Source organism: Hyperolius riggenbachi, chromosome 8 (assembly GCF_040937935.1).
Source record: "Hyperolius riggenbachi isolate aHypRig1 chromosome 8, aHypRig1.pri, whole genome shotgun sequence".
NCBI classification, from domain to species: domain Eukaryota; kingdom Metazoa; phylum Chordata; class Amphibia; order Anura; family Hyperoliidae; genus Hyperolius; species Hyperolius riggenbachi.
The window spans coordinates 8,714,930-8,739,949 of record NC_090653.1 but is presented as its reverse complement, the minus strand read 5'-3'; the positions used below and the strand labels follow the sequence as shown (position 1 = coordinate 8,739,949).

General features: G+C 43.9%; 1 protein-coding gene across 1 annotated transcript in view; it reads right to left on the bottom strand.

Moving 5' to 3' along the window:
* Nucleotides 1–25,020, bottom strand: part of LOC137528472 (E3 ubiquitin-protein ligase TRIM39-like) — a 59,476-nt gene that overhangs the window by 15,053 nt on the left and 19,403 nt on the right. The window contains exon 2 of the mRNA XM_068249761.1: nucleotides 4,207–5,723. Within this exon, the coding sequence (XP_068105862.1) occupies nucleotides 4,207–5,715 (1,509 nt within the window). The 5' untranslated portion in view covers nucleotides 5,716–5,723. The remainder of the gene's footprint in view (nucleotides 1–4,206; nucleotides 5,724–25,020) is intronic.

Below are 25,020 nucleotides of genomic sequence, written 5' to 3'. Positions count from 1 at the left end.
ATCAACAGTCTTGTACTATGTCTGGTACTGGCAGCCGGGGAAGGGGCAGCAAGGCCAAGAGGAGAAGGAGCAACATTGCGACCTCCAGCAGTTCTGCCACATCAGTCTCCATTCCGCCGCTACCCACTGGCCGTCCAGCTGGTAGGGGGAGTCACCCTGCAGAGACGCAGCAGCGTGTTGCGGACATTTTCAAGCAGGGTCAGCGGCGCAAATTGGAGGAGAAAGACGCCGCACCTGTGATGCAGCTGATGGCGGATGACGACGAGCAGGCCAGTGAGGCCACCACCAGCCCTAGAGAAAACATTCTGAGCAAAATTGGCTTTGCGGAAGAGTCTGAGAATGGTGACAGTAATTGTTAGGGGGGTTACCCCGTTCATGATGTGTCAGCAGAAGAGGAGTTTGAGGTGGGCTCATCATCCCAGCAGTTGTTTGAGGAGGGGGAGTTTGATCTTGATGATGAGGTGAAGGACCTGGACTACCATGGACTGGAGGGGGATGTCAGCTCTGACTCTGAGGAGGAGGATTCATTGGGTCTGGCACGCAGGATCAGCATTGCAGGGATTGGCAGGAGCAGCAGTGGGCATGGAATGCGTGACCCACAGCCTGCCGCTCCATCTGCCAGTGGCACTACTAGCTCACAAACTTGGTCATTGAGTTACTGTATGTCAAGGTTAGAAACAGGGGCAGAGCCAAAAAAAACTAGCTTTTTACATGGGAAAATATAAACAGCAGCCATTCTTACACTGTTAATGGCAGAGATCTCAAACTTGACACAGTTAGTCACTGGGTGACAGGGATTGATATTCAGAAAAGTGGGTGGAGCCTATAACAGCCAATAAAAATTCACCTTTTGATTTTCAAGGGGAATATTGAAACTGCAGCCATTCTTACACTGTTAATGGCAGAGGCCTCAAACCTGCTACAGACGGTCATTAACCTCCTTGCCGGTCTAAAAAATCCGGCAAGGAGGCAGCGCCGCACATTTTTTTTTTTTTTTTTTAAATCATGTAGCGAGCCCAGGGCTCGCTACATGATAGCCGCTGCTCAGCGGCATCCCCCCGCCCTCTTCGATCGCCTTCGGCGATCTCCGATCAGGAAATCCCGTTCAAAGAACGGGATTTCCTGGAGGGCTTCCCCCGTCGCCATGGCGACGGGCGGGATGACGTCACTGACGTCGGGACGTCATTGGGAGTCCCGGGCCTTCCCTCGGCGCTGCCTGGCACTGATTGGCCAGGCAGCGCACGAGGTCTGGGGGGGGGGGCGCGCGCCGCATCGGATAGCGGCGATCGGGCGCGCGGCGGCGGCAATCGGGGTGCTGGCGCAGCTAGCAAAGTGCTAGCTGCGTCCAGCAAAAAAAAATTAAACAAATCGGCCCAGCAGGGCCTGAGCGGCACCCTCCGGCGGCTTACCCCGAACTACGTTCGGGATTACCGCCAAGGAGGTTAAGTGACTGGAGTTCAAATTCACTTAAGGGACGGAGCCACAAACAGCCAATCAGATTTCTTTGCTTGATAAACTGCTTTCATTCACACAATTTTGATGCCAGGAACCCGAAAGCTCACAAACTTTGTCATTGAGTGACTGTGTGTCAAGGTTACAAAAACTGGGTGGAGTCAAAAACAGATTTCTCTAGGAAAATGTAAACTGCAGTCCTTCACTGTTAATGGCAGGGATCTCAAACTTAGCATAGCTGGTTACTGGGTGACTGGGATTAATATCCAAAAAAGTTGGAGAAGCCTAAAAATGCCAATCAAAATTCACCTGTTGATTTTCAAAGGGAAATATTAAAATTGCTGCCATTCTTGCACTGTTAAAGTGAACCTAAAGCCTGTTAAAAAAAAATGAGATGAACTCACCTGGGGCTTCCCTCAGCCCCCTGCAGACGATCGGTGCCCTCGCAGCTCCGCTCCGATGCCTCTGGACCCGCCGGCGACGACTTCCGGTTTGGCCGTCACCGGCCGACAGGCATGGGAACGCGAGTGATTGTTCGCGTTCCCAGCCTGTATATCGCCCCCTATGCTGCTATTGCGACCTCCTGGCCGCAATAGCAGCATAGGGGGCGATATACAGATATATGCCCATAAGGAAATCCCGTTCCGCAATAGCAGCATAGGGGGCGATATACAGGCTGGGAACGCGAACAATCACTCGCGTTCCCATGCCTGTCGGCTGGTGACGGCCAAACCGGAAGTCGTCGCCGGCGGGTCCAGAGGCATCGGAGCGGAGCTGCGAGGGCACCGATCGGCTGCAGGGGGCTGAGGGAAGCCCCAGGTGAGTTCATCTCATTTTTTTTAACAGGCTTTAGGTTCACTTTAATGGTACAAGACTCAAACCTGGTAAAGGAGGTGGAGCCACAAACTGGTAATCAGATTTGTTTCATTTCACTGGGAAAATACAAATTATTGTTGTCAAGGACCCCAAAGCTCACAAACTTGGTCAGTGAGTAATTGTGTGTTAGGGTTAGAAAAAGTGGGCAGAGCCAACAGCAGCCAAATACATACCCGGGCAAGGCCGGGCGTCCAGCTAGTAGGAAATAAATATGGCAGCTTCCATATCTCTCTCACTACAGTTGTCCTTTAAGCAGTAATCCCAAAACCTCTACAGCTTTAGAAAGTTATTTAAAAAGGCATTATAGATAAATGGTTATAAAGCATTGTGTCCTAATTGTTCGTGATCGCTGTAGGCAAATCCTGGGTCGTATCAAGATGTAATGGTGGCTAGAAAACCATTATTAATAAATATTTTCTTACAAAACAGCATATTTTGCTATTTGGTGGTGGTCACTGCTGCCATGGCATGGGTCATATCAGATTACAGAAATGGCCGGGGAATGCTTATGTTTGTCAGATATGAGAACGTATTAGAAGGTGTTTTCTAGTATAATGGGCAGTCACCACTCCTGCTGGACCACTAATCACTACTGAGAAGTGCTGTTTCCATACATCTGGCCTCAGTGTGCAGAGCATGCTGGGTTTCCTAATAATAAAGCCCAGCACAGCCTGCATGCCACGGGATACTGTCTATGACTCTGAATAAAGGAGGCCAGAGTCCAGCACTACTGGGAGGGTCATGTCCCTCCTGTGTAAGTCAGTCTGCAGTGCTGTGCTATCTCATTGCAAAACTACAGCTGATAAATAAGGCTATGCATACCTATAAGAGAGTAAAATACCCCAGCCACCCCCACCTCTCCCTAGTTGGACTCCACAAATATAACACATGCATGAATTATGCTGGCTGTTTATTTCCTTTCTTTTTTTTTTTTTTTTTTTAGAATTATAGAATATAAAAAGAAAGATAATAATTTGTTTAAGTCGATTTACAGGCTGCTCACCAAGGGAAGAAATAGAGATAGTCAGAAAGTTTGACACCTGAAGGCTAATTAAAATTAAATGATTACAAAGTGACAGAATATCGAGATCACTCATGGTAAACGTTGGCGCCCTCTTCCACTAGCCATGATCTGCTGAAAAGCGCATTGCCGGCGTTTTGCCGATTGCTATTGCGCCGTGATTTACATGTAAATCACGATGCGCTTTTTCCATTGGTGGGTTTCGATTTTTTGCTAATCGCAATCGTAGTGCTGAGCAATGATTGTTGCGATTGCGTTTCGCTCCTGACGGTTCACGTCACAATCTCGTTGAGTGGAAAAAGAAGCTTTTTGTGACAGAGCTTGCAAGTGGTAAGGAGCCTTAAAGGAATCATCTGGGAAAAGTAACAAAATGAGCTTTAATTACCCGTGGCTTCCTCCAGCCCCTGGCAGCTGACATGTCCCTCGCCGCAGCTCCGGGGCCCCTCCAGTGCAGATGCTGACCTGGCATCTACTGCACCTTCGCGGGTACCGCTGTCAAACACTCATACGTGTCTGGAGTATTCTGCGCCGGTGCTGTAGTTCTGTGCCTGTGCCAGGGGCTGGAGGAACCCCCTGGTAAGTAAAGCTCATATTGTTACTATTCCCTGATGATTCCTTTAAGAAGGCAAAATTGTATTTATATATAAGGTGACAATAAATGTGTATTTCAAGATATAATTATTCAGAACAGAAACCAGGAATTGTCCCTGAAAATCACAGCTAGTAAGGATTGGCTGGACAATGAGCCAATCACAATTCTCTCCCTGTGATATCACCAGTGGGTGGAGCTCTCACACTCCCCGATTCTCCCCCCCCCCTCCCCCGCCCCCAGATATCTTTACAAAACCTCTCCTTACACATAGCACAGCATGGAGGGGCTCAGTGAAGGTGGCAGTGAAGGTGTGGAGGTGTCTGATGGGGTCACACAGGGCAAAAAAGGAGATCTGCCCGGCCTCATAATCCAGATATATCCTGACTCTATCACTGGGGATCCCATCAGGTAACTCAATGTCTTTCATGTCATGTCTCACTGAGTACTGATTACCCGAATACCTGCACAAACCCCAGGACTTGTCATTATATCCAATCCCTGACTGACCTCTCCTGTCTATACTGGGGTAACACATCCCGACTCTCCAGTTATCTGATCCCCCAACATCCACTTCCCAGTAATGTCGCCCTGAGGAGAAACTCCGGCTGCTCAACACCTGAGGCCAATGCTTAAATCTCTCTGATGTTCCTGGGCGGTTCTGCTTTGGTGTCATGGATGCAGTTTTCCTGTTATCTGATATATGTAGCCTATTACTAGCGGTGGTTACATCCAGTAGTATGTCTGCAGGCTGTATAGGGATATATATCTCTCCTGTTACCGCAGACATGATATCAGCTAGTCCTGTGTGTAATGTGTTTGAGATTCCGGCCACATCCAGATCCCCTTCATCATGGAACTGCTTATCATGTCTGTCCTCCGTGTCACACAAGTCACCTGTGTCTGATTCCTGTAAGACAGTCAGTGGATCAGTCATGTTACACAGCTCCTCAATGTGACGCATCTTCCTGGACAGCTCCGCCTTCTTTATCTCCCGCTTCCTGATGATGTCATCATAGTATTGTACCTGCCTCATGATGTCACTCAGGACTCTCTTCTCCAGCTCCTCCAGCCTTCTCCTAAGGTCTCTAAACAGGGCAGTGACTCTCTCTGTTTCACCATCTGCTTTTTCTTGTGCTTTTCTCCTGCGTTCCTCCAGACTCTGGACTCTTTTCTCAGCCTCCTCTGTCTCTGCCATCAGTGTCTGCAGATCATTTCTCAGCTTCTTCTTCTTCTCCTCAGAGGCCTCCTGTAGTGTCTCCATCTGGTGTCCCCGATGTTCTCCATCCAGTCTGCAGGTTACACAGAGATATGAGGCATCCTCAGTGCAGTAATACTTCAGTATTTCCTTATGGACGGAGCATTTCCTCTTCCCCAGGTCAGGGGTGGGAGGCAGTAAAGTGTGTTCCCCTGACCGGTCATGTTTCCTCAGGTGATGGTCACACAAGGAGGTCTCACACTGCAGACAGGATTTAGTAGCAGGAACAGGAAAGTCACAGTAATTACAGAAGACCCCTGTCTGCTCCTGATCTGTCTCTGTAGCATGAAAAGCCTCACAGATATTATGTAGCCTTGTGTTCCTCACCAGCTGAGGCCTGTTCAAGTACCTTTTCTGACATTCAGGACATTTATATTCCTGTAGATCCTCCTGATGGTCCCAGGCTTGTGTGATGCAGCCCCGGCAGAAGCTGTGGCCACATGGCAAGGTCACAGGATCTCTATAGATATCCATACAGATGGTGCAGCGGAGCTCAGAAGTCACATCAGCAGACGCCATTGTCACACCTGTAATCAGAAGACTGAAGGTGAAGGTATTCCTGGTCACATGCCAAGTAAGGTGCAGTTTATTACACATTTAATGATTAACAGTATGAAACACTTAGAAACTCCTAGCTTGCTGGTACATAGCAGAAAGTCAGGGTCAGGGACTGTAAGCACCAGATGGAGGGTGTCGAAGAGTAATAAAACTTAGGGCTAGGTTTGTACTTTGCACCACCCAACCCAACTTTCCTCATCCACCCATCTCAAGTCCAATATATCCTGCACTTACACTATCTCACAGAAGTCAGTACACCTCTGACATTTTTGTAAATATTGTATTCTATCTTTTCATGGGACAACACTGAAGACAATGTAGAGCAGTCAGTGTACAGCTTGTATAACAGTGTAATATTGTATGATATCTTCTCATGGGACAGCACTGCAGATGTGACACTGTGACCCAATGTAAAGCAGTCAGTGTACAGCTTGTATAACAGTGTAATATTGTATGATATCTTCTCATGGGACAGCACTGCAGATGTGACCCTGTGATACAATGTAAAGCAGTCAGTGTACAGCTTGTATAACAGTGTAAATATTGTATGATCTCTTCTCATGGGACAACACTGCAGATGTGACACTGTGATACAATGTAAAGCAGTCAGTGTACAGCTTGTATAACAGTGTAAATATTGTATGATATCTTCTCATGGGACAGCACTGCAGATGTGACCCTGTGATACAATGTAAAGCAGTCAGTGTACAGCTTGTATAACAGTGTAAATATTGTATGATCTCTTCTCATGGGACAACACTGCAGATGTGATGCTGTGATACAATGTAAAGCAGTCAGTGTACAGCTTGTATAACAGTGTAAATATTGTATGATCTCTTCTCATGGGACAACACTGCAGATGTGATGCTGTGATACAATGTAAAGCAGTCAGTGTACAGCTTGTATAACAGTGTAATATTGTATGATATCTTCTCATGGGACAGCACTGCAGATGTGACACTGTGACACAATGTAAAGCAGTCAATGTACAGCTTGTATAACAGTGTAAATATTGTATGATATCTTCTCATGGGACAGCACTGCAGATGTGACGCTGTGATACAATGTAAAGCAGTCAGTGTACAGCTTGTATAACAGAGTAATATTGTATGATATCTTCTCATGGCACAGCACTGCAGATGTGACACTGTGACACAATGTAAAGCAGTCAGTGTACAGCTTGTATAACAGTGTAAATATTGTGTGATATCTTCTCATGGGACAACACTGCAGATGTAACACTGTGACACAATGTAAAGCCGTCAGTGTACAGCTTGTATAACAGTGTAAATATTGTACGATATCTTCTCATGGGACAGCACTGCAGATGTAATGCTGTGATACAATGTAAAGCAGTCAGTGTACAGCTTGTATAACAGTGTAAATATGGTATGATATCTTCTCATGAGACAACACTGCAGATGTGACACTGTGATACAATGTAAAGCAGTCAGTGTACAGCTTGTATAACAGTGTAATATTGTACGATATCTTCTCATGGGACAGCACTGCAGATGTGACACTGTGATACAATGTAAAGCAGTCAGTGTACAGCTTGTATACCAGTGTAAATATTGTATGATATCCTCTCATGGGACAGCACTGCAGATGTGACACTGTGATACAATGTAAAGCAGTCAGCGTAAAGCTTGTATAACAGTGTAATATTGTATGATATCTTCTCATGGGACAGCACTGCAGATGTGACAGTGTGATACAATGTAAAGCAGTCAGTGTACAGCTTGTATAACAGTGTAATATTGTATGATATCTTCTCATGGGACAACACTGTAGATGTGATGCTGTGATACAATGTAAATCAGTCAGTGTACAGCTTGTATAACAGTGTAATATTGTATGATATCTTCTCATGGGACAACACTGTAGATGTGATGCTGTGATACAATGTAAAGCAGTCAGTGTACAGCTTGTATAACAGTGTAATATTGTATGATTTCTTCTCATGGGACAGCACTGCAGATGTGACACTGTGATACAATGTAAAGCGGTCAGTGTACAGCTTGTATAACAGTGTAAATATTGTATGATCTCTTCTCATGGGACAACACTGTAGATGTGATGCTGTGATACAATGTAAAGCAGTCAGTGTACAGCTTGTATAACAGTGTAATATTGTATGATTTCTTCTCATGGGACAGCACTGCAGATGTGACACTGTGATACAATGTAAAGCGGTCAGTGTACAGCTTGTATAACAGTGTAAATATTGTATGATCTCTTCTCATGGGACAACACTGTAGATGTGATGCTGTGATACAATGTAAAGCAGTCAGTGTACAGCTTGTATAACAGTGTAATATTGTATGATATCTTTTCATGGGACAGCACTGCAGATGTGGCACTGTGATACAATGTAAAGCAGTCAGTGTACAGCTTCTATAACAGTGTAATATTGTATGATATCTCTTCATGGGACAGCACTGCAGATGTGACACTGTGATACAATGTAAAGCGGTCAGTGTACAGCTTGTATAACAGTGTAAATATTGTATGATCTATTCTCATGGGACAACACTGTAGATGTGATGCTGTGATACAATGTAAAGCAGTCAGTGTACAGCTTATATAACAGTGTAACTATTGTATGATATCTTCTCATGGGACAACACTGTAGATGTGATGCTGTGATACAATGTAAAGCAGTCAGTGTACAGCTTGTATAACAGTGTAAATATTGTATGATCTCTTCTCATGGGACAACACTGCAGATGTGATGCTGTGATACAATGTAAAGCAGTCAGTGTACAGCTTGTATAACAGTGTAAATATTGTATGATCTCTTCTCATGGGACAACACTGCAGATGTGATGCTGTGATACAATGTAAAGCAGTCAGTGTACAGCTTGTATAACAGTGTAATATTGTATGATATCTTCTCATGGGACAGCACTGCAGATGTGACACTGTGACACAATGTAAAGCAGTCAATGTACAGCTTGTATAACAGTGTAAATATTGTATGATATCTTCTCATGGGACAGCACTGCAGATGTGACGCTGTGATACAATGTAAAGCAGTCAGTGTACAGCTTGTATAACAGAGTAATATTGTATGATATCTTCTCATGGCACAGCACTGCAGATGTGACACTGTGACACAATGTAAAGCAGTCAGTGCACAGCTTGTATAACAGTGTAAATATTGTGTGATATCTTCTCATGGGACAACACTGCAGATGTAACACTGTGACACAATGTAAAGCCGTCAGTGTACAGCTTGTATAACAGTGTAAATATTGTACGATATCTTCTCATGGGACAGCACTGCAGATGTAATGCTGTGATACAATGTAAAGCAGTCAGTGTACAGCTTGTATAACAGTGTAAATATGGTATGATATCTTCTCATGAGACAACACTGCAGATGTGACACTGTGATACAATGTAAAGCAGTCAGTGTACAGCTTGTATAACAGTGTAATATTGTACGATATCTTCTCATGGGACAGCACTGCAGATGTGACACTGTGATACAATGTAAAGCAGTCAGTGTACAGCTTGTATACCAGTGTAAATATTGTATGATATCCTCTCATGGGACAGCACTGCAGATGTGACACTGTGATACAATGTAAAGCAGTCAGCGTAAAGCTTGTATAACAGTGTAATATTGTATGATATCTTCTCATGGGACAGCACTGCAGATGTGACAGTGTGATACAATGTAAAGCAGTCAGTGTACAGCTTGTATAACAGTGTAATATTGTATGATATCTTCTCATGGGACAACACTGTAGATGTGATGCTGTGATACAATGTAAATCAGTCAGTGTACAGCTTGTATAACAGTGTAATATTGTATGATATCTTCTCATGGGACAATACTGTAGATGTGATGCTGTGATACAATGTAAAGCAGTCAGTGTACAGCTTGTATAACAGTGTAATATTGTATGATTTCTTCTCATGGGACAGCACTGCAGATGTGACACTGTGATACAATGTAAAGCGGTCAGTGTACAGCTTGTATAACAGTGTAAATATTGTATGATCTCTTCTCATGGGACAACACTGTAGATGTGATGCTGTGATACAATGTAAAGCAGTGAGTGTACAGCTTGTATAACAGTGTAATATTGTATGATTTCTTCTCATGGGACAGCACTGCAGATGTGACACTGTGATACAATGTAAAGCGGTCAGTGTACAGCTTGTATAACAGTGTAAATATTGTATGATCTCTTCTCATGGGACAACACTGTAGATGTGATGCTGTGATACAATGTAAAGCAGTCAGTGTACAGCTTGTATAACAGTGTAATATTGTATGATATCTTTTCATGGGACAGCACTGCAGATGTGGCACTGTGATACAATGTAAAGCAGTCAGTGTACAGCTTCTATAACAGTGTAATATTGTATGATATCTCTTCATGGGACAGCACTGCAGATGTGACACTGTGATACAATGTAAAGCGGTCAGTGTACAGCTTGTATAACAGTGTAAATATTGTATGATCTATTCTCATGGGACAACACTGTAGATGTGATGCTGTGATACAATGTAAAGCAGTCAGTGTACAGCTTATATAACAGTGTAACTATTGTATGATATCTTCTCATGGGACAACACTGTAGATGTGATGCTGTGATACAATGTAAAGCAGTCAGTGTACAGCTTGTATAACAGTGTAAATATTGTATGATATCTTTTCATGGGACAGCACTGCGGATGTGACACTGTGATACAATGTAAAGCGGTCAGTGTACAGCTTGTATAACAGTGTAAATATTGTATGATATCTTTTCATGGGACAGCACTGCAGATGTGACACTGTGATACAATGTAAAGCAGTCAGTGTACAGCTTGTATAACAGTGTAATATTGTATGATTTCTTCTCATGGGACAGCACTGCAGATGTGGCACTGTGATACAATGTAAAGCAGTCAGTGTACAGCTTGTATAACAGTGTACATATTGTATGATATCTTCTCATGGGACAGCACTGCAGATGTGACACTGTGATACAATGTAAAGCAGTCAGTGTACAGCTTGTATAACAATGTAATATTGTATGATATCTTCTCATGGGACAGCACTGCAGATGTGGCACTGTGATACAATGTAAAGCAGTCGGTGTACAGCTTGTATAACAGTGTAAATATTGTATGATATCTTCTCATGGGACAGCACGGCAAATGTGACGCTGTGACACAATGTAAAGCAGTCAGTGTATAGCTTGCATAACAGTGTAATATTGTATGATATCTTCTCATGGGACAACACTGCAGATGTGACACTGTGATACAATGTAAAGCAGTCAGTGTACAGCTTGTATAACAGTGTAATATTGTATGATCTCTTCTCATGGGACAGCACTGCAGATGTGACGCTGTGATACAATGTAAAGCAGTCAGTGTACAGCTTGTATAACAGTGTAATATTGTATGATATCTTCTCATGGGACAACACTGTAGATGTGATGCTGTGATACAATGTAAAGTAGTCAGTGTACAGCTTCTATAATTGTGTAATATTGTATGATCTCTTCTCATGGGACAGCACTGCAAATGTGACACTGTGATACAATGTAAAGCGGTCAGTGTACAGCTTGTATAACAGTGTAAATATTGTATGATCTCTTCTCATGGGACAACACTGTAGATGTGATGCTGTGATACAATGTAAAGCAGTCAGTGTACAGCTTGTATAACAGTGTAATATTGTATGATATCTTCTCATGGGACAGCACTGCAGATGTGACACTGTGATACAATGTAAAGCAGTCAGTGTACAGCTTGTATAACAGAGTAATATTGTATGATATCTTCTCATGGCACAGCACTGCAGATGTGACACTGTGACACAATGTAAAGCAGTCAGTGTACAGCTTGTATAACAGTGTAAATATTGTGTGATATCTTCTCATGGGACAACACTGCAGATGTGACACTGTGACACAATGTAAAGCCGTCAGTGTACAGCTTGTATAACAGTGTAAATATTGTATGATATCTTCTCATGGGACAGCACTGCAGATGTAATGCTGTGATACAATGTAAAGCAGTCAGTGTACAGCTTGTATAACAGTGTAAATATGGTATGATATCTTCTCATGAGACAACACTGCAGATGTGACACTGTGATACAATGTAAAGCAGTCAGTGTACAGCTTGTATAACAGTGTAATATTGTACGATATCTTCTCATGGGACAGCACTGCAGATGTGACACTGTGATACAATGTAAAGCAGTCAGTGTACAGCTTGTATACCAGTGTAAATATTGTATGATATCCTCTCATGGGACAGCACTGCAGATGTGACACTGTGATACAATGTAAAGCAGTCAGCGTAAAGCTTGTATAACAGTGTAATATTGTATGATATCTTCTCATGGGACAGCACTGCAGATGTGACAGTGTGATACAATGTAAAGCAGTCAGTGTACAGCTTGTATAACAGTGTAAATATTGTATGATATCTTCTCATGGGACAGCACTGCAGATGTGACAGTGTGATACAATGTAAAGCAGTCAGTGTACAGCTTGTATAACAGTGTAATATTGTAGGATATCTTCTCATGTGACAGCACTGCAGATGTGACACTGTGATACAATGTAAAGCAGTCAGTGTACAGCTTGTATAACAGTGTAATATTGTATGATATCTTCTCATGGGACAACACTACAGATGTGACGCTGTGATACAATGCAAAGCAGTCAGTGTACAGCTTGTATAACAGTGTAATATTGTATGATATCTTCTCATGGGACAACACTGTAGATGTGATGCTGTGATACAATGTAAATCAGTCAGTGTACAGCTTGTATAACAGTGTAATATTGTATGATATCTTATCATGGGACAACACTGTAGATGTGATGCTGTGATACAATGTAAAGCAGTCAGTGTACAGCTTCTTTAATTGTGTAATATTGTATGATCTCTTCTCATGGGACAGCACTGCAAATGTGACACTGTGATACAATGTAAAGCGGTCAGTGTACAGCTTGTATAACAGTGTAAATATTGTATGATCTCTTCTCATGGGACAACACTGTAGATGTGATGCTGTGATACAATGTAAAGCAGTCAGTGTACAGCTTGTATAACAGTGTAATATTGTATGATTTCTTCTCATGGGACAGCACTGCAGATGTGACACTGTGATACAATGTAAAGCGGTCAGTGTACAGCTTGTATAACAGTGTAAATATTGTATGATCTCTTCTCATGGGACAACACTGTAGATGTGATGCTGTGATACAATGTAAAGCAGTCAGTGTACAGCTTGTATAACAGTGTAATATTGTATGATATCTTTTCATGGGACAGCACTGCAGATGTGGCACTGTGATACAATGTAAAGCAGTCAGTGTACAGCTTCTATAACAGTGTAATATTGTATGATATCTCTTCATGGGACAGCACTGCAGATGTGACACTGTGATACAATGTAAAGCGGTCAGTGTACAGCTTGTATAACAGTGTAAATATTGTATGATCTATTCTCATGGGACAACACTGTAGATGTGATGCTGTGATACAATGTAAAGCAGTCAGTGTACAGCTTGTATAACAGTGTAATATTGTATGATATCTTTTCATGGGACAGCACTGCGGATGTGACACTGTGATACAATGTAAAGCAGTCAGTGTACAGCTTATATAACAGTGTAACTATTGTATGATATCTTCTCATGGGACAACACTGTAGATGTGATGCTGTGATACAATGTAAAGCAGTCAGTGTACAGCTTGTATAACAGTGTAAATATTGTATGATATCTTCTCATGGGACAGCACTGCAGATGTGACACTGTGATACAATGTAAAGCGGTCAGTGTACAGCTTGTATAACAGTGTAAATATTGTATGATATCTTTTCATGGGACAGCACTGCAGATGTGACACTGTGATACAATGTAAAGCAGTCAGTGTACAGCTTGTATAACAGTGTAATATTGTATGATATCTTCTCATGGGACAGCACTGCAGATGTGACACTGTGATACAATGTAAAGCAGTCAGTGTACAGGTTGTATAACAGTGTAACTATTGAATGATATATTCTCATGGAACAACACTGAAGATGTGACGCTGTGATACAATGTAAGGCAGTCAGTGTACAGCTTGTATAACAGTGTACATATTGTATGATATCTTCTCATGGGACAGCACTGCAGATGTGACACTGTGATACAATGTAAAGCAGTCAGTGTACAGCTTGTATAACAGTGTAATATTGTATGATATCTTCTCATGGGACAGCACTGCAGATGTGGCACTGTGATACAATGTAAAGCAGTCGGTGTACAGCTTGTATAACAGTGTAAATATTGTATGATATCTTCTCATGGGACAGCACGGCAAATGTGACGCTGTGACACAATGTAAAGCAGTCAGTGTATAGCTTGCATAACAGTGTAATATTGTATGATATCTTCTCATGGGACAACACTGCAGATGTGACACTGTGATACAATGTAAAGCAGTCAGTGTACAGCTTGTATAACAGTGTAATATTGTAAGATATCTTTTCATGGGACAACACTGTAGATGTGATGCTGTGATACAATGTAAAGTAGTCAGTGTACAGCTTCTATAATTGTGTAATATTGTATGATCTCTTCTCATGGGACAGCACTGCAAATGTGACACTGTGATACAATGTAAAGCGGTCAGTGTACAGCTTGTATAACAGTGTAAATATTGTATGATCTCTTCTCATGGGACAACACTGTAGATGTGATGCTGTGATACAATGTAAAGCAGTCAGTGTACAGCTTGTATAACAGTGTAATATTGTATGATATCTTCTCATGGGACAGCACTGCAGATGTGACACTGTGATTAGTGTTGGGCGAACAGTGTTCGCCACTGTTCGGGTTCTGCAGAACATCACCCTGTTCGGGTGATGTTCGAGTTCGGCCGAACACCTGACGGTGCTCGGCCAAACCGTTCGGCCATATGGCCGAACTAAGAGCGCATGGCCGAACGTTCCCCGAACGTTCGGCTAGCGCTGTGATTGGCCGAACGGGTCACGTGGTTCGGACCCGAACGCGCTCTGATTGGCCGAACTGTCACGTGGTTCGGGTAAATAAATACCCGAACCACGTCATATCTCCGCCATTTGTCTGTGGGTTTAGCTTTGGGTAGGCAGGCAGGGTAGTTCGCGCTCCAGCCACGCTAGCCAGGGTCCCCCCCAGTCATTGTGTGTCGCTGCTGGGAATAGTAGTACACCGCTCGCTCAGCATTCTGTTTACTGCCACTCTGTGTACCTCGCTCAGCCACACTATATAGCATTCTGTTTACTGCCACTCTGTGTCTGCTGGGAATAGTAGTACACCGCTTGCTCAGCCACACTATATAGCATTCTGTTTACTGCCACTCTGTGTACCTCGCTCAGCCACACTATATAGCATTCTGTTTACTGCCACTCTGTGTCTGCTGGGAATAGTAGTACACCGCTTGCTCAGCCACACTATATAGCATTCTGTTTACTGCCACTCTGTGTACCTCGCTCAGCCACACTATATAGCATTCTGTTTACTGCCACTCTGTGTCTGCTGGGAATAGTGGTACACCGCTCGCTCAGCCACACTATATAGCATTCTGTTCACTGTTCTGTGTCTGCTTGGAATAGTGGTACACCGCTCGTTCAGCCACACTATATAGCATTCTGTGTACTGTTCTGTGTCTGCTGGGAACAGTAGTACACCGCTCGTTCAGCCACACTATATAGCATTCTGTGTACTGTTCTGTGTCTGCTGGGAACAGTAGTACACCGCTCGCTCAGCCACACTATATAGCATTCTGTTCACTGTTCTGTGTCTGCTGGGAATAGTGGTACACCGCTCGCTCAGCCACACTATATAGCATTCTGTGTACTGTTCTGTGTCTGCTGGGAACAGTAGTACACCGCTCGTTCAGCCACACTATATAGCATTCTGTGTACTGTTCTGTGTCTGCTGGGAACAGTAGTACACCGCTCGTTCAGCCACACTATATAGCATTCTGTGTACTGTTCTGTGTCTGCTGGGAACAGTAGTACACCGCTCGTTCAGCCACACTATATAGCATTCTGTGTACTGTTCTGTGTCTGCTGGGAATAGTGGTACACCGCTCGCTCAGCCACACTATATAGCATTCTGTTCACTGTTCTGTGTCTGCTGGGAATAGTGGTACACCGCTCGCTCAGCCACACTATATAGCATTCTGTGCACTGTTCTGTGTCTGCTGGGAATAGTGGTACACCGCTCGCTCAGCCACACTATATAGCATTCTGTTCACTGTTCTGTGTCTGCTGGGAATAGTGGTACACCGCTCGCTCAGCCACACTATATAGCATTCTGTTTACTGTTCTGTGTCTGCTGGGAATAGTGGTACACCGCTCGCTCATCCACACTATATAGCATTCTGTTCACTGTTCTGTGTCTGCTGGGAATAGTGGTACACCGCCCGCTCAGCCACACTATATAGCATTCTGTTCACTGTTCTGTGTCTGCTGGGAATAGTGGTACACCGCTCGCTCAGCCACACTATATAGCATTCTGTTCACTGTTCTGTGTCTGCTGGGAACAGTAGTACACCGCTCGCTCAGCCAGAGTATATAGCATTGTGTTTACTGCCACTCTGTGTACACCGCTCAGCCAGACTATATACCATTGTTTACTGACACTCTGTGTACACCGCTCAGCCAGACTATATACCATTGTTTACTGACACTCTGTGTACACCGCTCAGCCAGACTATATACCATTGTTTACTGCCACTCTGATTCTGCTGGGAACAGTAGTACACCGCTCGCTCAGCCAGACTATATAGCATTGTGTTTACTGCCACTCTGTGTACACCGCTCAGCCAGACTATATACCATTGTTTACTGACACTCTGTGTACACCGCTCAGCCAGACTATATACCATTGTTTACTGAAACTCTGTGTACACCGCTCAGCCAGACTATATACCATTGTTTACTGCCACTCTGATTCTGCTGGGAACAGTAGTACACCGCTCGCTCAGCCAGACTATATACCATTGTTTACTGACACTATATAGCAGACTATATAGCATTGTGTGTACACCGCTCAGCCAGACTATATACCATTGTTTACTGACACTCTGTGTACACCGCTCAGCCAGACTATATACCATTGTTTACTGCCACTCTGATTTTGCTGGGAACAGTAGTACACCGCTCGCTCAGCCAGACTATATAGCATTGTGTTTACTGCCACTCTGTGTACACCGCTCAGCCACACTATATAGCATTGCGTACTCTGCCAGTCAGTGTGTATATTGCTGGGATCAGTAATACTCCACTCACCGTCAACCACTATATGAGCTCAACATGAGTTCCCCAGAGACCTCCGCTGTGAGCAGCACTCCCAACAACAGCAACAGCCAATGCCCCACGCAAGCTATAACATCCACCCCAGCAGCCAGTGGTCAGCAGCAGCCCTCCCCGGAGGAGAACGTTGTGTCCATCAGTCCGTCGCCAGAGCGATTAATGAGGGCTGCCATTGAGGAGATGATGGGGCCTGATGTGGAGGAGGAGGTCTGGCTCAGGCCAGCATCCCAAGTTAATGTTGAGGACGATGAGGGGTCTGTGTCTGGGGATGTTGGGGTGGCAGAGGTGGTGGGTGGGTCAGACTCAGGAGAAGAGTTGTATGATGAGGATGATGATCGGGACCATCTGTATGTGCCTCAGAGTCCGACCCCGGAAAACATGTTGTATCGTGTGTTTAGGTACTAAAATCTGCGTTCCCTCCCAGTAGTGTTGGGCGAACAGTGTTTGCCACTGTTCGGGTTCTGCAGAACATCACCCTGTTCGGGGTGACTATATAGCAGACTATATAGCATTGTGTTTAATGCCACTCTGTGTACACGGCTCAGCCACACTATATAGCATTGTGTTTACTTCCACTCTGTGTCTGCTGGGAACAGTAGTACACCGCTCACCCGCCACTGTATAGCATTGTGCTCTGTGTCACTGCTGACAATAGTGGTACACCGCTCACCCACCACTGTATAGCATTTCTGTACTGCCACTGTACTGCTGCCAGTCAGCGTGTACTTTAAGGATAAGTGAAATGAGGAAGAAATCCGGTGAAAGAGGGAGGGGCAAGGGAAGAGGTGTTTCCCCTGACGGTTCACGTACAGGCCACAGGGGAGCACCCAAGAAAACCCACTCAATACTGCCCATGTTGTCCAGGACAACAACCCTCACAGATCCAAAAGAACAGGACCAGATAATTACTTGGATGACCTCTCAAGCGTCCAGCAGTGGGTTAAGCAGCACCAGCACATCACGCACGAGGTCCGAGTCCTCAGCCAGTTAAAGTCTGGGCTTTCTTTGAAGACTGCACTGAGGATGTTACCATGGCGATTTGCAAGGTGTGCAAGACCCGCCTGAGCAGGGGGAAAAGTATTAACAACCTCTCCACCACCAGCATGAGCCGCCACATTCTATCCAAACATCCCACTCTGTGGGCAAACGCGGCAGGACAGGGTACCACCAGCAACACTGCCTCCCTTGGGTTCACCAGACTCACCACCAGACCCGCCTCAGCAGCAGCAGTAGCCCAGCCATTGCGTGGTTCACAACATTCACAAACATCAGACGATGCTGACACTGTCACTTTCCGGACTAGTGCTCTTGAGGTCTCCCAGTGTTCATCAAACACAACAACCAACAGCCCTTCGGTGTGCAGCGCTACGGTTGAGTTGTCTGTCTCTGAGATGTTTGAGCACAAGAGGAAATTGCCAGCAAATGACCCCCGGGCCGTGGCAGTAACAGCCAGCCAGCATAGCCAAGCTTCTGGCCTGCGAAATGCTGCCATATCGAGTGGTGGAGACAAACAGCTTCAAGGGCATGATGTCAGTGGCCATCCCACGTTACGTTGTTCCCAGCCGCTACCACTTTGCGCGCTCTGCAGTGCCTGAGTTGCATGAGCACGTGGTCAGCTAAATAACCCGAAGCTTGAAGAATGCCGTTGCCTGCAAGGTTCACCTCACCACTGACACCTGGACGAGTGCGTTCGGCCAGGGTCGATACATCTCCCTTACCGCGCACTGGGTGAACCTTGTGGAGCCTGGCAGCGATTCCTCACCTGCTACGGCGCGGGTGTTGCCCACGCCGCAAACAGCTGGATAACAACAGCAGCACCTACCTCTCTGACTCCTTCTCCTCCAACGCATCTCAAAGCTGTACCTCATCCGGAAATGCTAACCCAGCACCAGCAGCAGTAGGATCGTGGAAGCAGTGCAGCACAGCTGTTGGCATGCGTCAGCAAGCGTTGCTGAAGCTGATCTGCCTTGGGGATAAGCAGCACACAGGGGAGGAAATTTGGAGGGGAATAAAGGAACAGACGGATTTGTGGCTGGCACCGCTGGACCTGAAACCGGGCATGAAGCTAGACACCTGGCACGAACTGGCAATGTACGCAATAGAGGTGCTGGCTTGCCCGGCAGCCAGCGTTATGTCGGAACGCTGTTTCAGTGCTGCCGGAGGCATCATCACAGATCGGCGTATCCGCCTCTCCACAGAAAATGCAGACCGTCTGACTCAAATTAAAATGAATCAATCCTGGATTGGAAACGACTACGCAACACTCCTGGACCCCAACCAAGTAACATGACCGATGAACATCTGGGATGGTTTAGCGTTTCCGGTCCCTGTTTATTGAACCTCTCATCTGTATTACATTTATGACTGCATGGCGGCAAAAAGCATTGCTGCTATATCCGCACGCTTTTTGTCCTCATGCAAGGCCTGGGTTGTTGTGTCTCACAAAGCGTGGCCTTCTCCTCCTGCGCCTCCTCCTGTTCCATCACGTGTGCTGCTGCTGCTGCTGCTGCTGCTGGGTTACCGTTGCCGGTCCCTGTTTATGGAACCTCTTATCTTTATTACATTTATGACTACATGGCGGTACAAAGCATGCTATCCGCACGCTTTTTGTCCTCATGCAAGGCCTGGGTTGTTGTGTCTCACAAAGCGTGGCCTTCTCCTCCTGCGCCTCCTCCTGTTCCATCACGTGTGCTGCTGCTGCTGCTGCTGCTGCTGGGTTACCGTTGCCGCGTGGTCCCTGTTTATGGAACCTCTTATCTTTATTACATTTATGACTACATGGCGGTACAAAGCATGCTATCCGCACGCTTTTTGTCCTCATGCAAGGCCTGGGTTGTTGTGTCTCACAAAGCGTGGCCTTCTCCTCCTGCGCCTCCTCCTGTTCCATCACGTGTGCTGCTGCTGCTGCTGCTGCTGGGTTAGCGTTGCCGCGTGGTCCCTGTTTATTGAACCTCTTATCTTTATTACATTTATGACTACATGGCGGTACAAAGCATGCTATCCGCACGCTTTTTGTCCTCATGCAAGGCCTGGGTTGTTGTGTCTCACAAAGCGTGGCCTTCTCCTCCTGCGCCTCCTCCTGTTCCATCACGTGTGCTGCTGCTGGGTTAGCGTTGCCGCGTGGTCCCTGTTTATTGAACCACTTATCTTTATTACATTTATGACTGCATGGTGGTACAAAGCATGCTATCCGCACGCTTCTTGTCCTCATGCAAGGCCTGGGTTGTTGTGTCTCAAAGCGTGGCCTTCTCCTCCTGCGCCACCCTCCTCCTGTTCCATCACGTGTGCTGCTGCTGGGTTAGCATTACCGGTCCCTTTTCCTGGAACCTCTTATATGTATTACATTTATGACTGCATGCCGACAAAAAGCATGTTACCTGTGCAAAGAAAACAGACATTTCCCGCATTTAAAAGACAGTTTTCCCTTTGAAACTTTAAAATCGATTTTCTCAAAAACTATAAGCTCTTTTTGCTAAATTTTTTTTTCCTCTTGTACCCACTCCCAAGGTGCACATACCCTGTAAATTTGGGGTATGTAGCATGTAAGGAGGCTTTACAAACCACAAAAGTTCGGGTCCCCATTGACTTCCATTATGTTCGGAGTTCGGGTCGAACACCCGAACATCGCGGCCATGTTCGGCCTGTTCGGCCCGAACCCGAACATCTAGATGTTCGCCCAACACTAACTGTGATACAATGTAAAGCAGTCAGTGTACAGCTTGTATAACAGAGTAATATTGTATGATATCTTCTCATGGCACAGCACTGCAGATGTGACACTGTGACACAATGTAAAGCAGTCAGTGTACAGCTTGTATAACAGTGTAAATATTGTGTGATATCTTCTCATGGGACAACACTGCAGATGTGACACTGTGACACAATGTAAAGCCGTCAGTGTACAGCTTGTATAACAGTGTAAATATTGTATGATATCTTCTCATGGGACAGCACTGCAGATGTAATGCTGTGATACAATGTAAAGCAGTCAGTGTACAGCTTGTATAACAGTGTAAATATGGTATGATATCTTCTCATGGGACAGCACTGCAGATGTGACACTGTGATACAATGTAAAGCGGTCAGTGTACAGCTTGTATAACAGTGTAAATATTGTATGATATCTTTTCATGGGACAGCACTGCAGATGTGACACTGTGATACAATGTAAAGCAGTCAGTGTACAGCTTGTATAACAGTGTAATATTGTATGATATCTTCTCATGGGACAGCACTGCAGATGTGGCACTGTGATACAATGTAAAGCAGTCAGTGTACAGCTTGTATAACAGTGTAAATATTGTATGATATCTTCTCATGGGACAGCACTGCAGATGTGACACTGTGATACAATGTAAAGCAGTCAGTGTACAGGTTGTATAACAGTGTAACTATTGAATGATATATTCTCATGGAACAACACTGAAGATGTGACGCTGTGATACAATGTAAGGCAGTCAGTGTACAGCTTGTATAACAGTGTACATATTGTATGATATCTTCTCATGGGACAGCACTGCAGATTAGACACTGTGATACAATGTAAAGCAGTCAGTGTACAGCTTGTATAACAGTGTAATATTGTATGATATCTTCTCATGGGACAGCACTGCAGATGTGGCACTGTGATACAATGTAAAGCAGTCGGTGTACAGCTTGTATAACAGTGTAAATATTGTATGATATCTTCTCATGGGACAGCACGGCAAATGTGACGCTGTGACACAATGTAAAGCAGTCAGTGTATAGCTTGCATAACAGTGTAATATTGTATGATATCTTCTCATGGGACAACACTGCAGATGTGACACTGTGATACAATGTAAAGCAGTCAGTGTACAGCTTGTATAACAGTGTAATATTGTATGATCTCTTCTCATGGGACAGCACTGCAGATGTGACGCTGTGATTCAATGTAAAGCAGTCAGTGTACAGCTTGTATAACAGTGTAATATTGTATGATATCTTCTCATGGGACAACACTGTAGATGTGATGCTGTGATACAATGTAAAGTAGTCAGTGTACAGCTTCTATAATTGTGTAATATTGTATGATCTCTTCTCATGGGACAGCACTGCAAATGTGACACTGTGATACAATGTAAAGCGGTCAGTGTACAGCTTGTATAACAGTGTAAATATTGTATGATCTCTTCTCATGGGACAACACTGTAGATGTGATGCTGTGATACAATGTAAAGCAGTCAGTGTACAGCTTGTATAACAGTGTAATATTGTATGATATCTTCTCATGGGACAGCACTGCAGATGTGACACTGTGATACAATGTAAAGCAGTCAGTGTACAGCTTGTATAACAGTGTAATATTGTATGATATCTTTTCATGGGACAGCACTGCAGATGTGACACTGTGATACAATGTAAAGCAGTCAGTGTACAGCTTCTATAACAGTGTAATATTGTATGATATCTCTTCATGGGACAGCACTGCAGATGTGACACTGTGATACAATGTAAAGCGGTCAGTGTACAGCTTGTATAACAGTGTAAATATTGTATGATCTATTCTCATGGGACAACACTGTAGATGTGATGCTGTGATACAATGTAAAGCAGTCAGTGTACAGCTTATATAACAGTGTAAATATTGTATGATATCTTCTCATGGGACAACACTGTAGATGTGATGCTGTGATACAATGTAAAGCAGTCAGTGTACAGTTTGTATAACAGTGTAATATTGTATGATATCTTTTCATGGGACAGCACTGCAGATGTGACACTGTGATACAATGTAAAGCGGTCAGTGTGCAGCTTGTATAACAGTGTAAATATTGTATGATATCTTTTCATGGGACAGCACTGCAGATGTGACACTGTGATACAATGTAAAGCAGTCAGTGTACAGCTTGTATAACAGTGTAATATTGTATGATATCTTCTCATGGGACAGCACTGCAGATGTGGCACTGTGATACAATGTAAAGCAGTCAGTGTACAGCTTGTATAACAGTGTAAATATTGTATGATATCTTCTCATGGGACAGCACTGCAGATGTGACACTGTGATACAATGTAAAGCAGTCAGTGTACAGGTTGTATAACAGTGTAACTATTGAATGATATATTCTCATGGAACAACACTGAAGATGTGACGCTGTGATACAATGTAAGGCAGTCAGTGTACAGCTTGTATAACAGTGTACATATTGTATGATATCTTCTCATGGGACAGCACTGCAGATGTGACACTGTGATACAATGTAAAGCAGTCAGTGTACAGCTTGTATAACAGTGTAATATTGTATGATATCTTCTCATGGGACAGCACTGCAGATGTGGCACTGTGATACAATGTAAAGCAGTCGGTGTACAGGTTGTATAACAGTGTAACTATTGTATGATATATTCTCATGGAACAACACTGAAGATGTGACACTGGGATACAATGTAAGGCAGTCAGTGTACAGCTTGTATAACAGTGTACATATTGTATGATATCTTCTCATGGGACAGCACTGCAGATGTGACACTGATACAATGTAAAGCAGTCAGTGTACAGCTTGTATAACAGTGTGGATATTGTATAATATCTTCTCATGTGACAACACTGCAGATGTGACACTGTGATACAATGTAAAGCAGTCAGAGTACAGCTTGTATAACAGTGTAATATTGTATGCTATCTTATCATGGGACAACACTACAGATGTGACACTGTGATACAATGTAAAGCAGTCAGTGTACAGCTTGTATAACAGTGTAATATTGTATGATATCTTCTCATGAGACAGCACTGCAGATGTGACACTGTGATACAATGTAAAGCAGTCAGTGTACAGCTTGTATAACAGCGTAATATTGTATGATATCTTCTCATGGGACAGCACTGCAGATGTGACACTGTGATACAATGTAAAGCAGTCAGTGTACAGCTTGTATAACAGTGTAAATATTGTAAGATACAGTATCTTCTCATGGGACAGCACTGCAGATGTGACGCTGTGATACAATGTAAAGCAGTCAGTGTACAGCTTGTATAACAGAGTAAATATTGTATGATATCTTCTCATGGGACAGCACTGCAGATGTGACGCTGCAACACAATGTAAAGCAGTCAGTGTACAGCTTGTATAGCAGTGTAAATATTGTATTATATCTTCTCATGGGACAACACTGCAGATGTGACACTGTGATACAATGTAAAGCAGTCAGTGTACAGCTTGTATAACAGTGTAAATATTGTATTATATCTTCTCATGGGACAACACTGCAGATGTGACACTGTGATACAATGTAAAGCAGTCAGTGTACAGCTTGTATAACAGTGTAAATATTGTATAATCTCTTCTCATGGGACAACACTGTAGATGTGATGCTGTGATACAATGTAAAGCAGTCAGTGTACAGCTTGTATAACAGTGTAATATTGTATGATATCTTTTCATGGGACAGCACTGCAGATGTGGCACTGTGATACAATGTAAAGCAGTCAGTGTATAGCTTCTATAACAGTGTAATACTGTATGATATCTCTTCATGGGACAGCACTGCAGATGTGACACTGTGATACAATGTAAAGCGGTCAGTGTACAGCTTGTATAACAGTGTAAATATTGTATGATCTATTCTCATGGGACAACACTGTAGATGTGATGCTGTGATACAATGTAAAGCAGTCAGTGTACAGCTTGTATAACAGTGTAATATTGTATGATATCTTTTCATGGGACAGCACTGCAGATGTGACACTGTGATACAATGTAAAGCAGTCAGTGTACAGCTTATATAACAGTGTAAATATTGTATGATATCTTCTCATGGGACAACACTGTAGATGTGATGCTGTGATACAATGTAAAGCAGTCAGTGTACAGCTTGTATAACAGTGTAAATATTGTATGATATCTTCTCATGGGACAGCACTGCAGATGTGACACTGTGATACAATGTAAAGCGGTCAGTGTACAGCTTGTATAACAGTGTA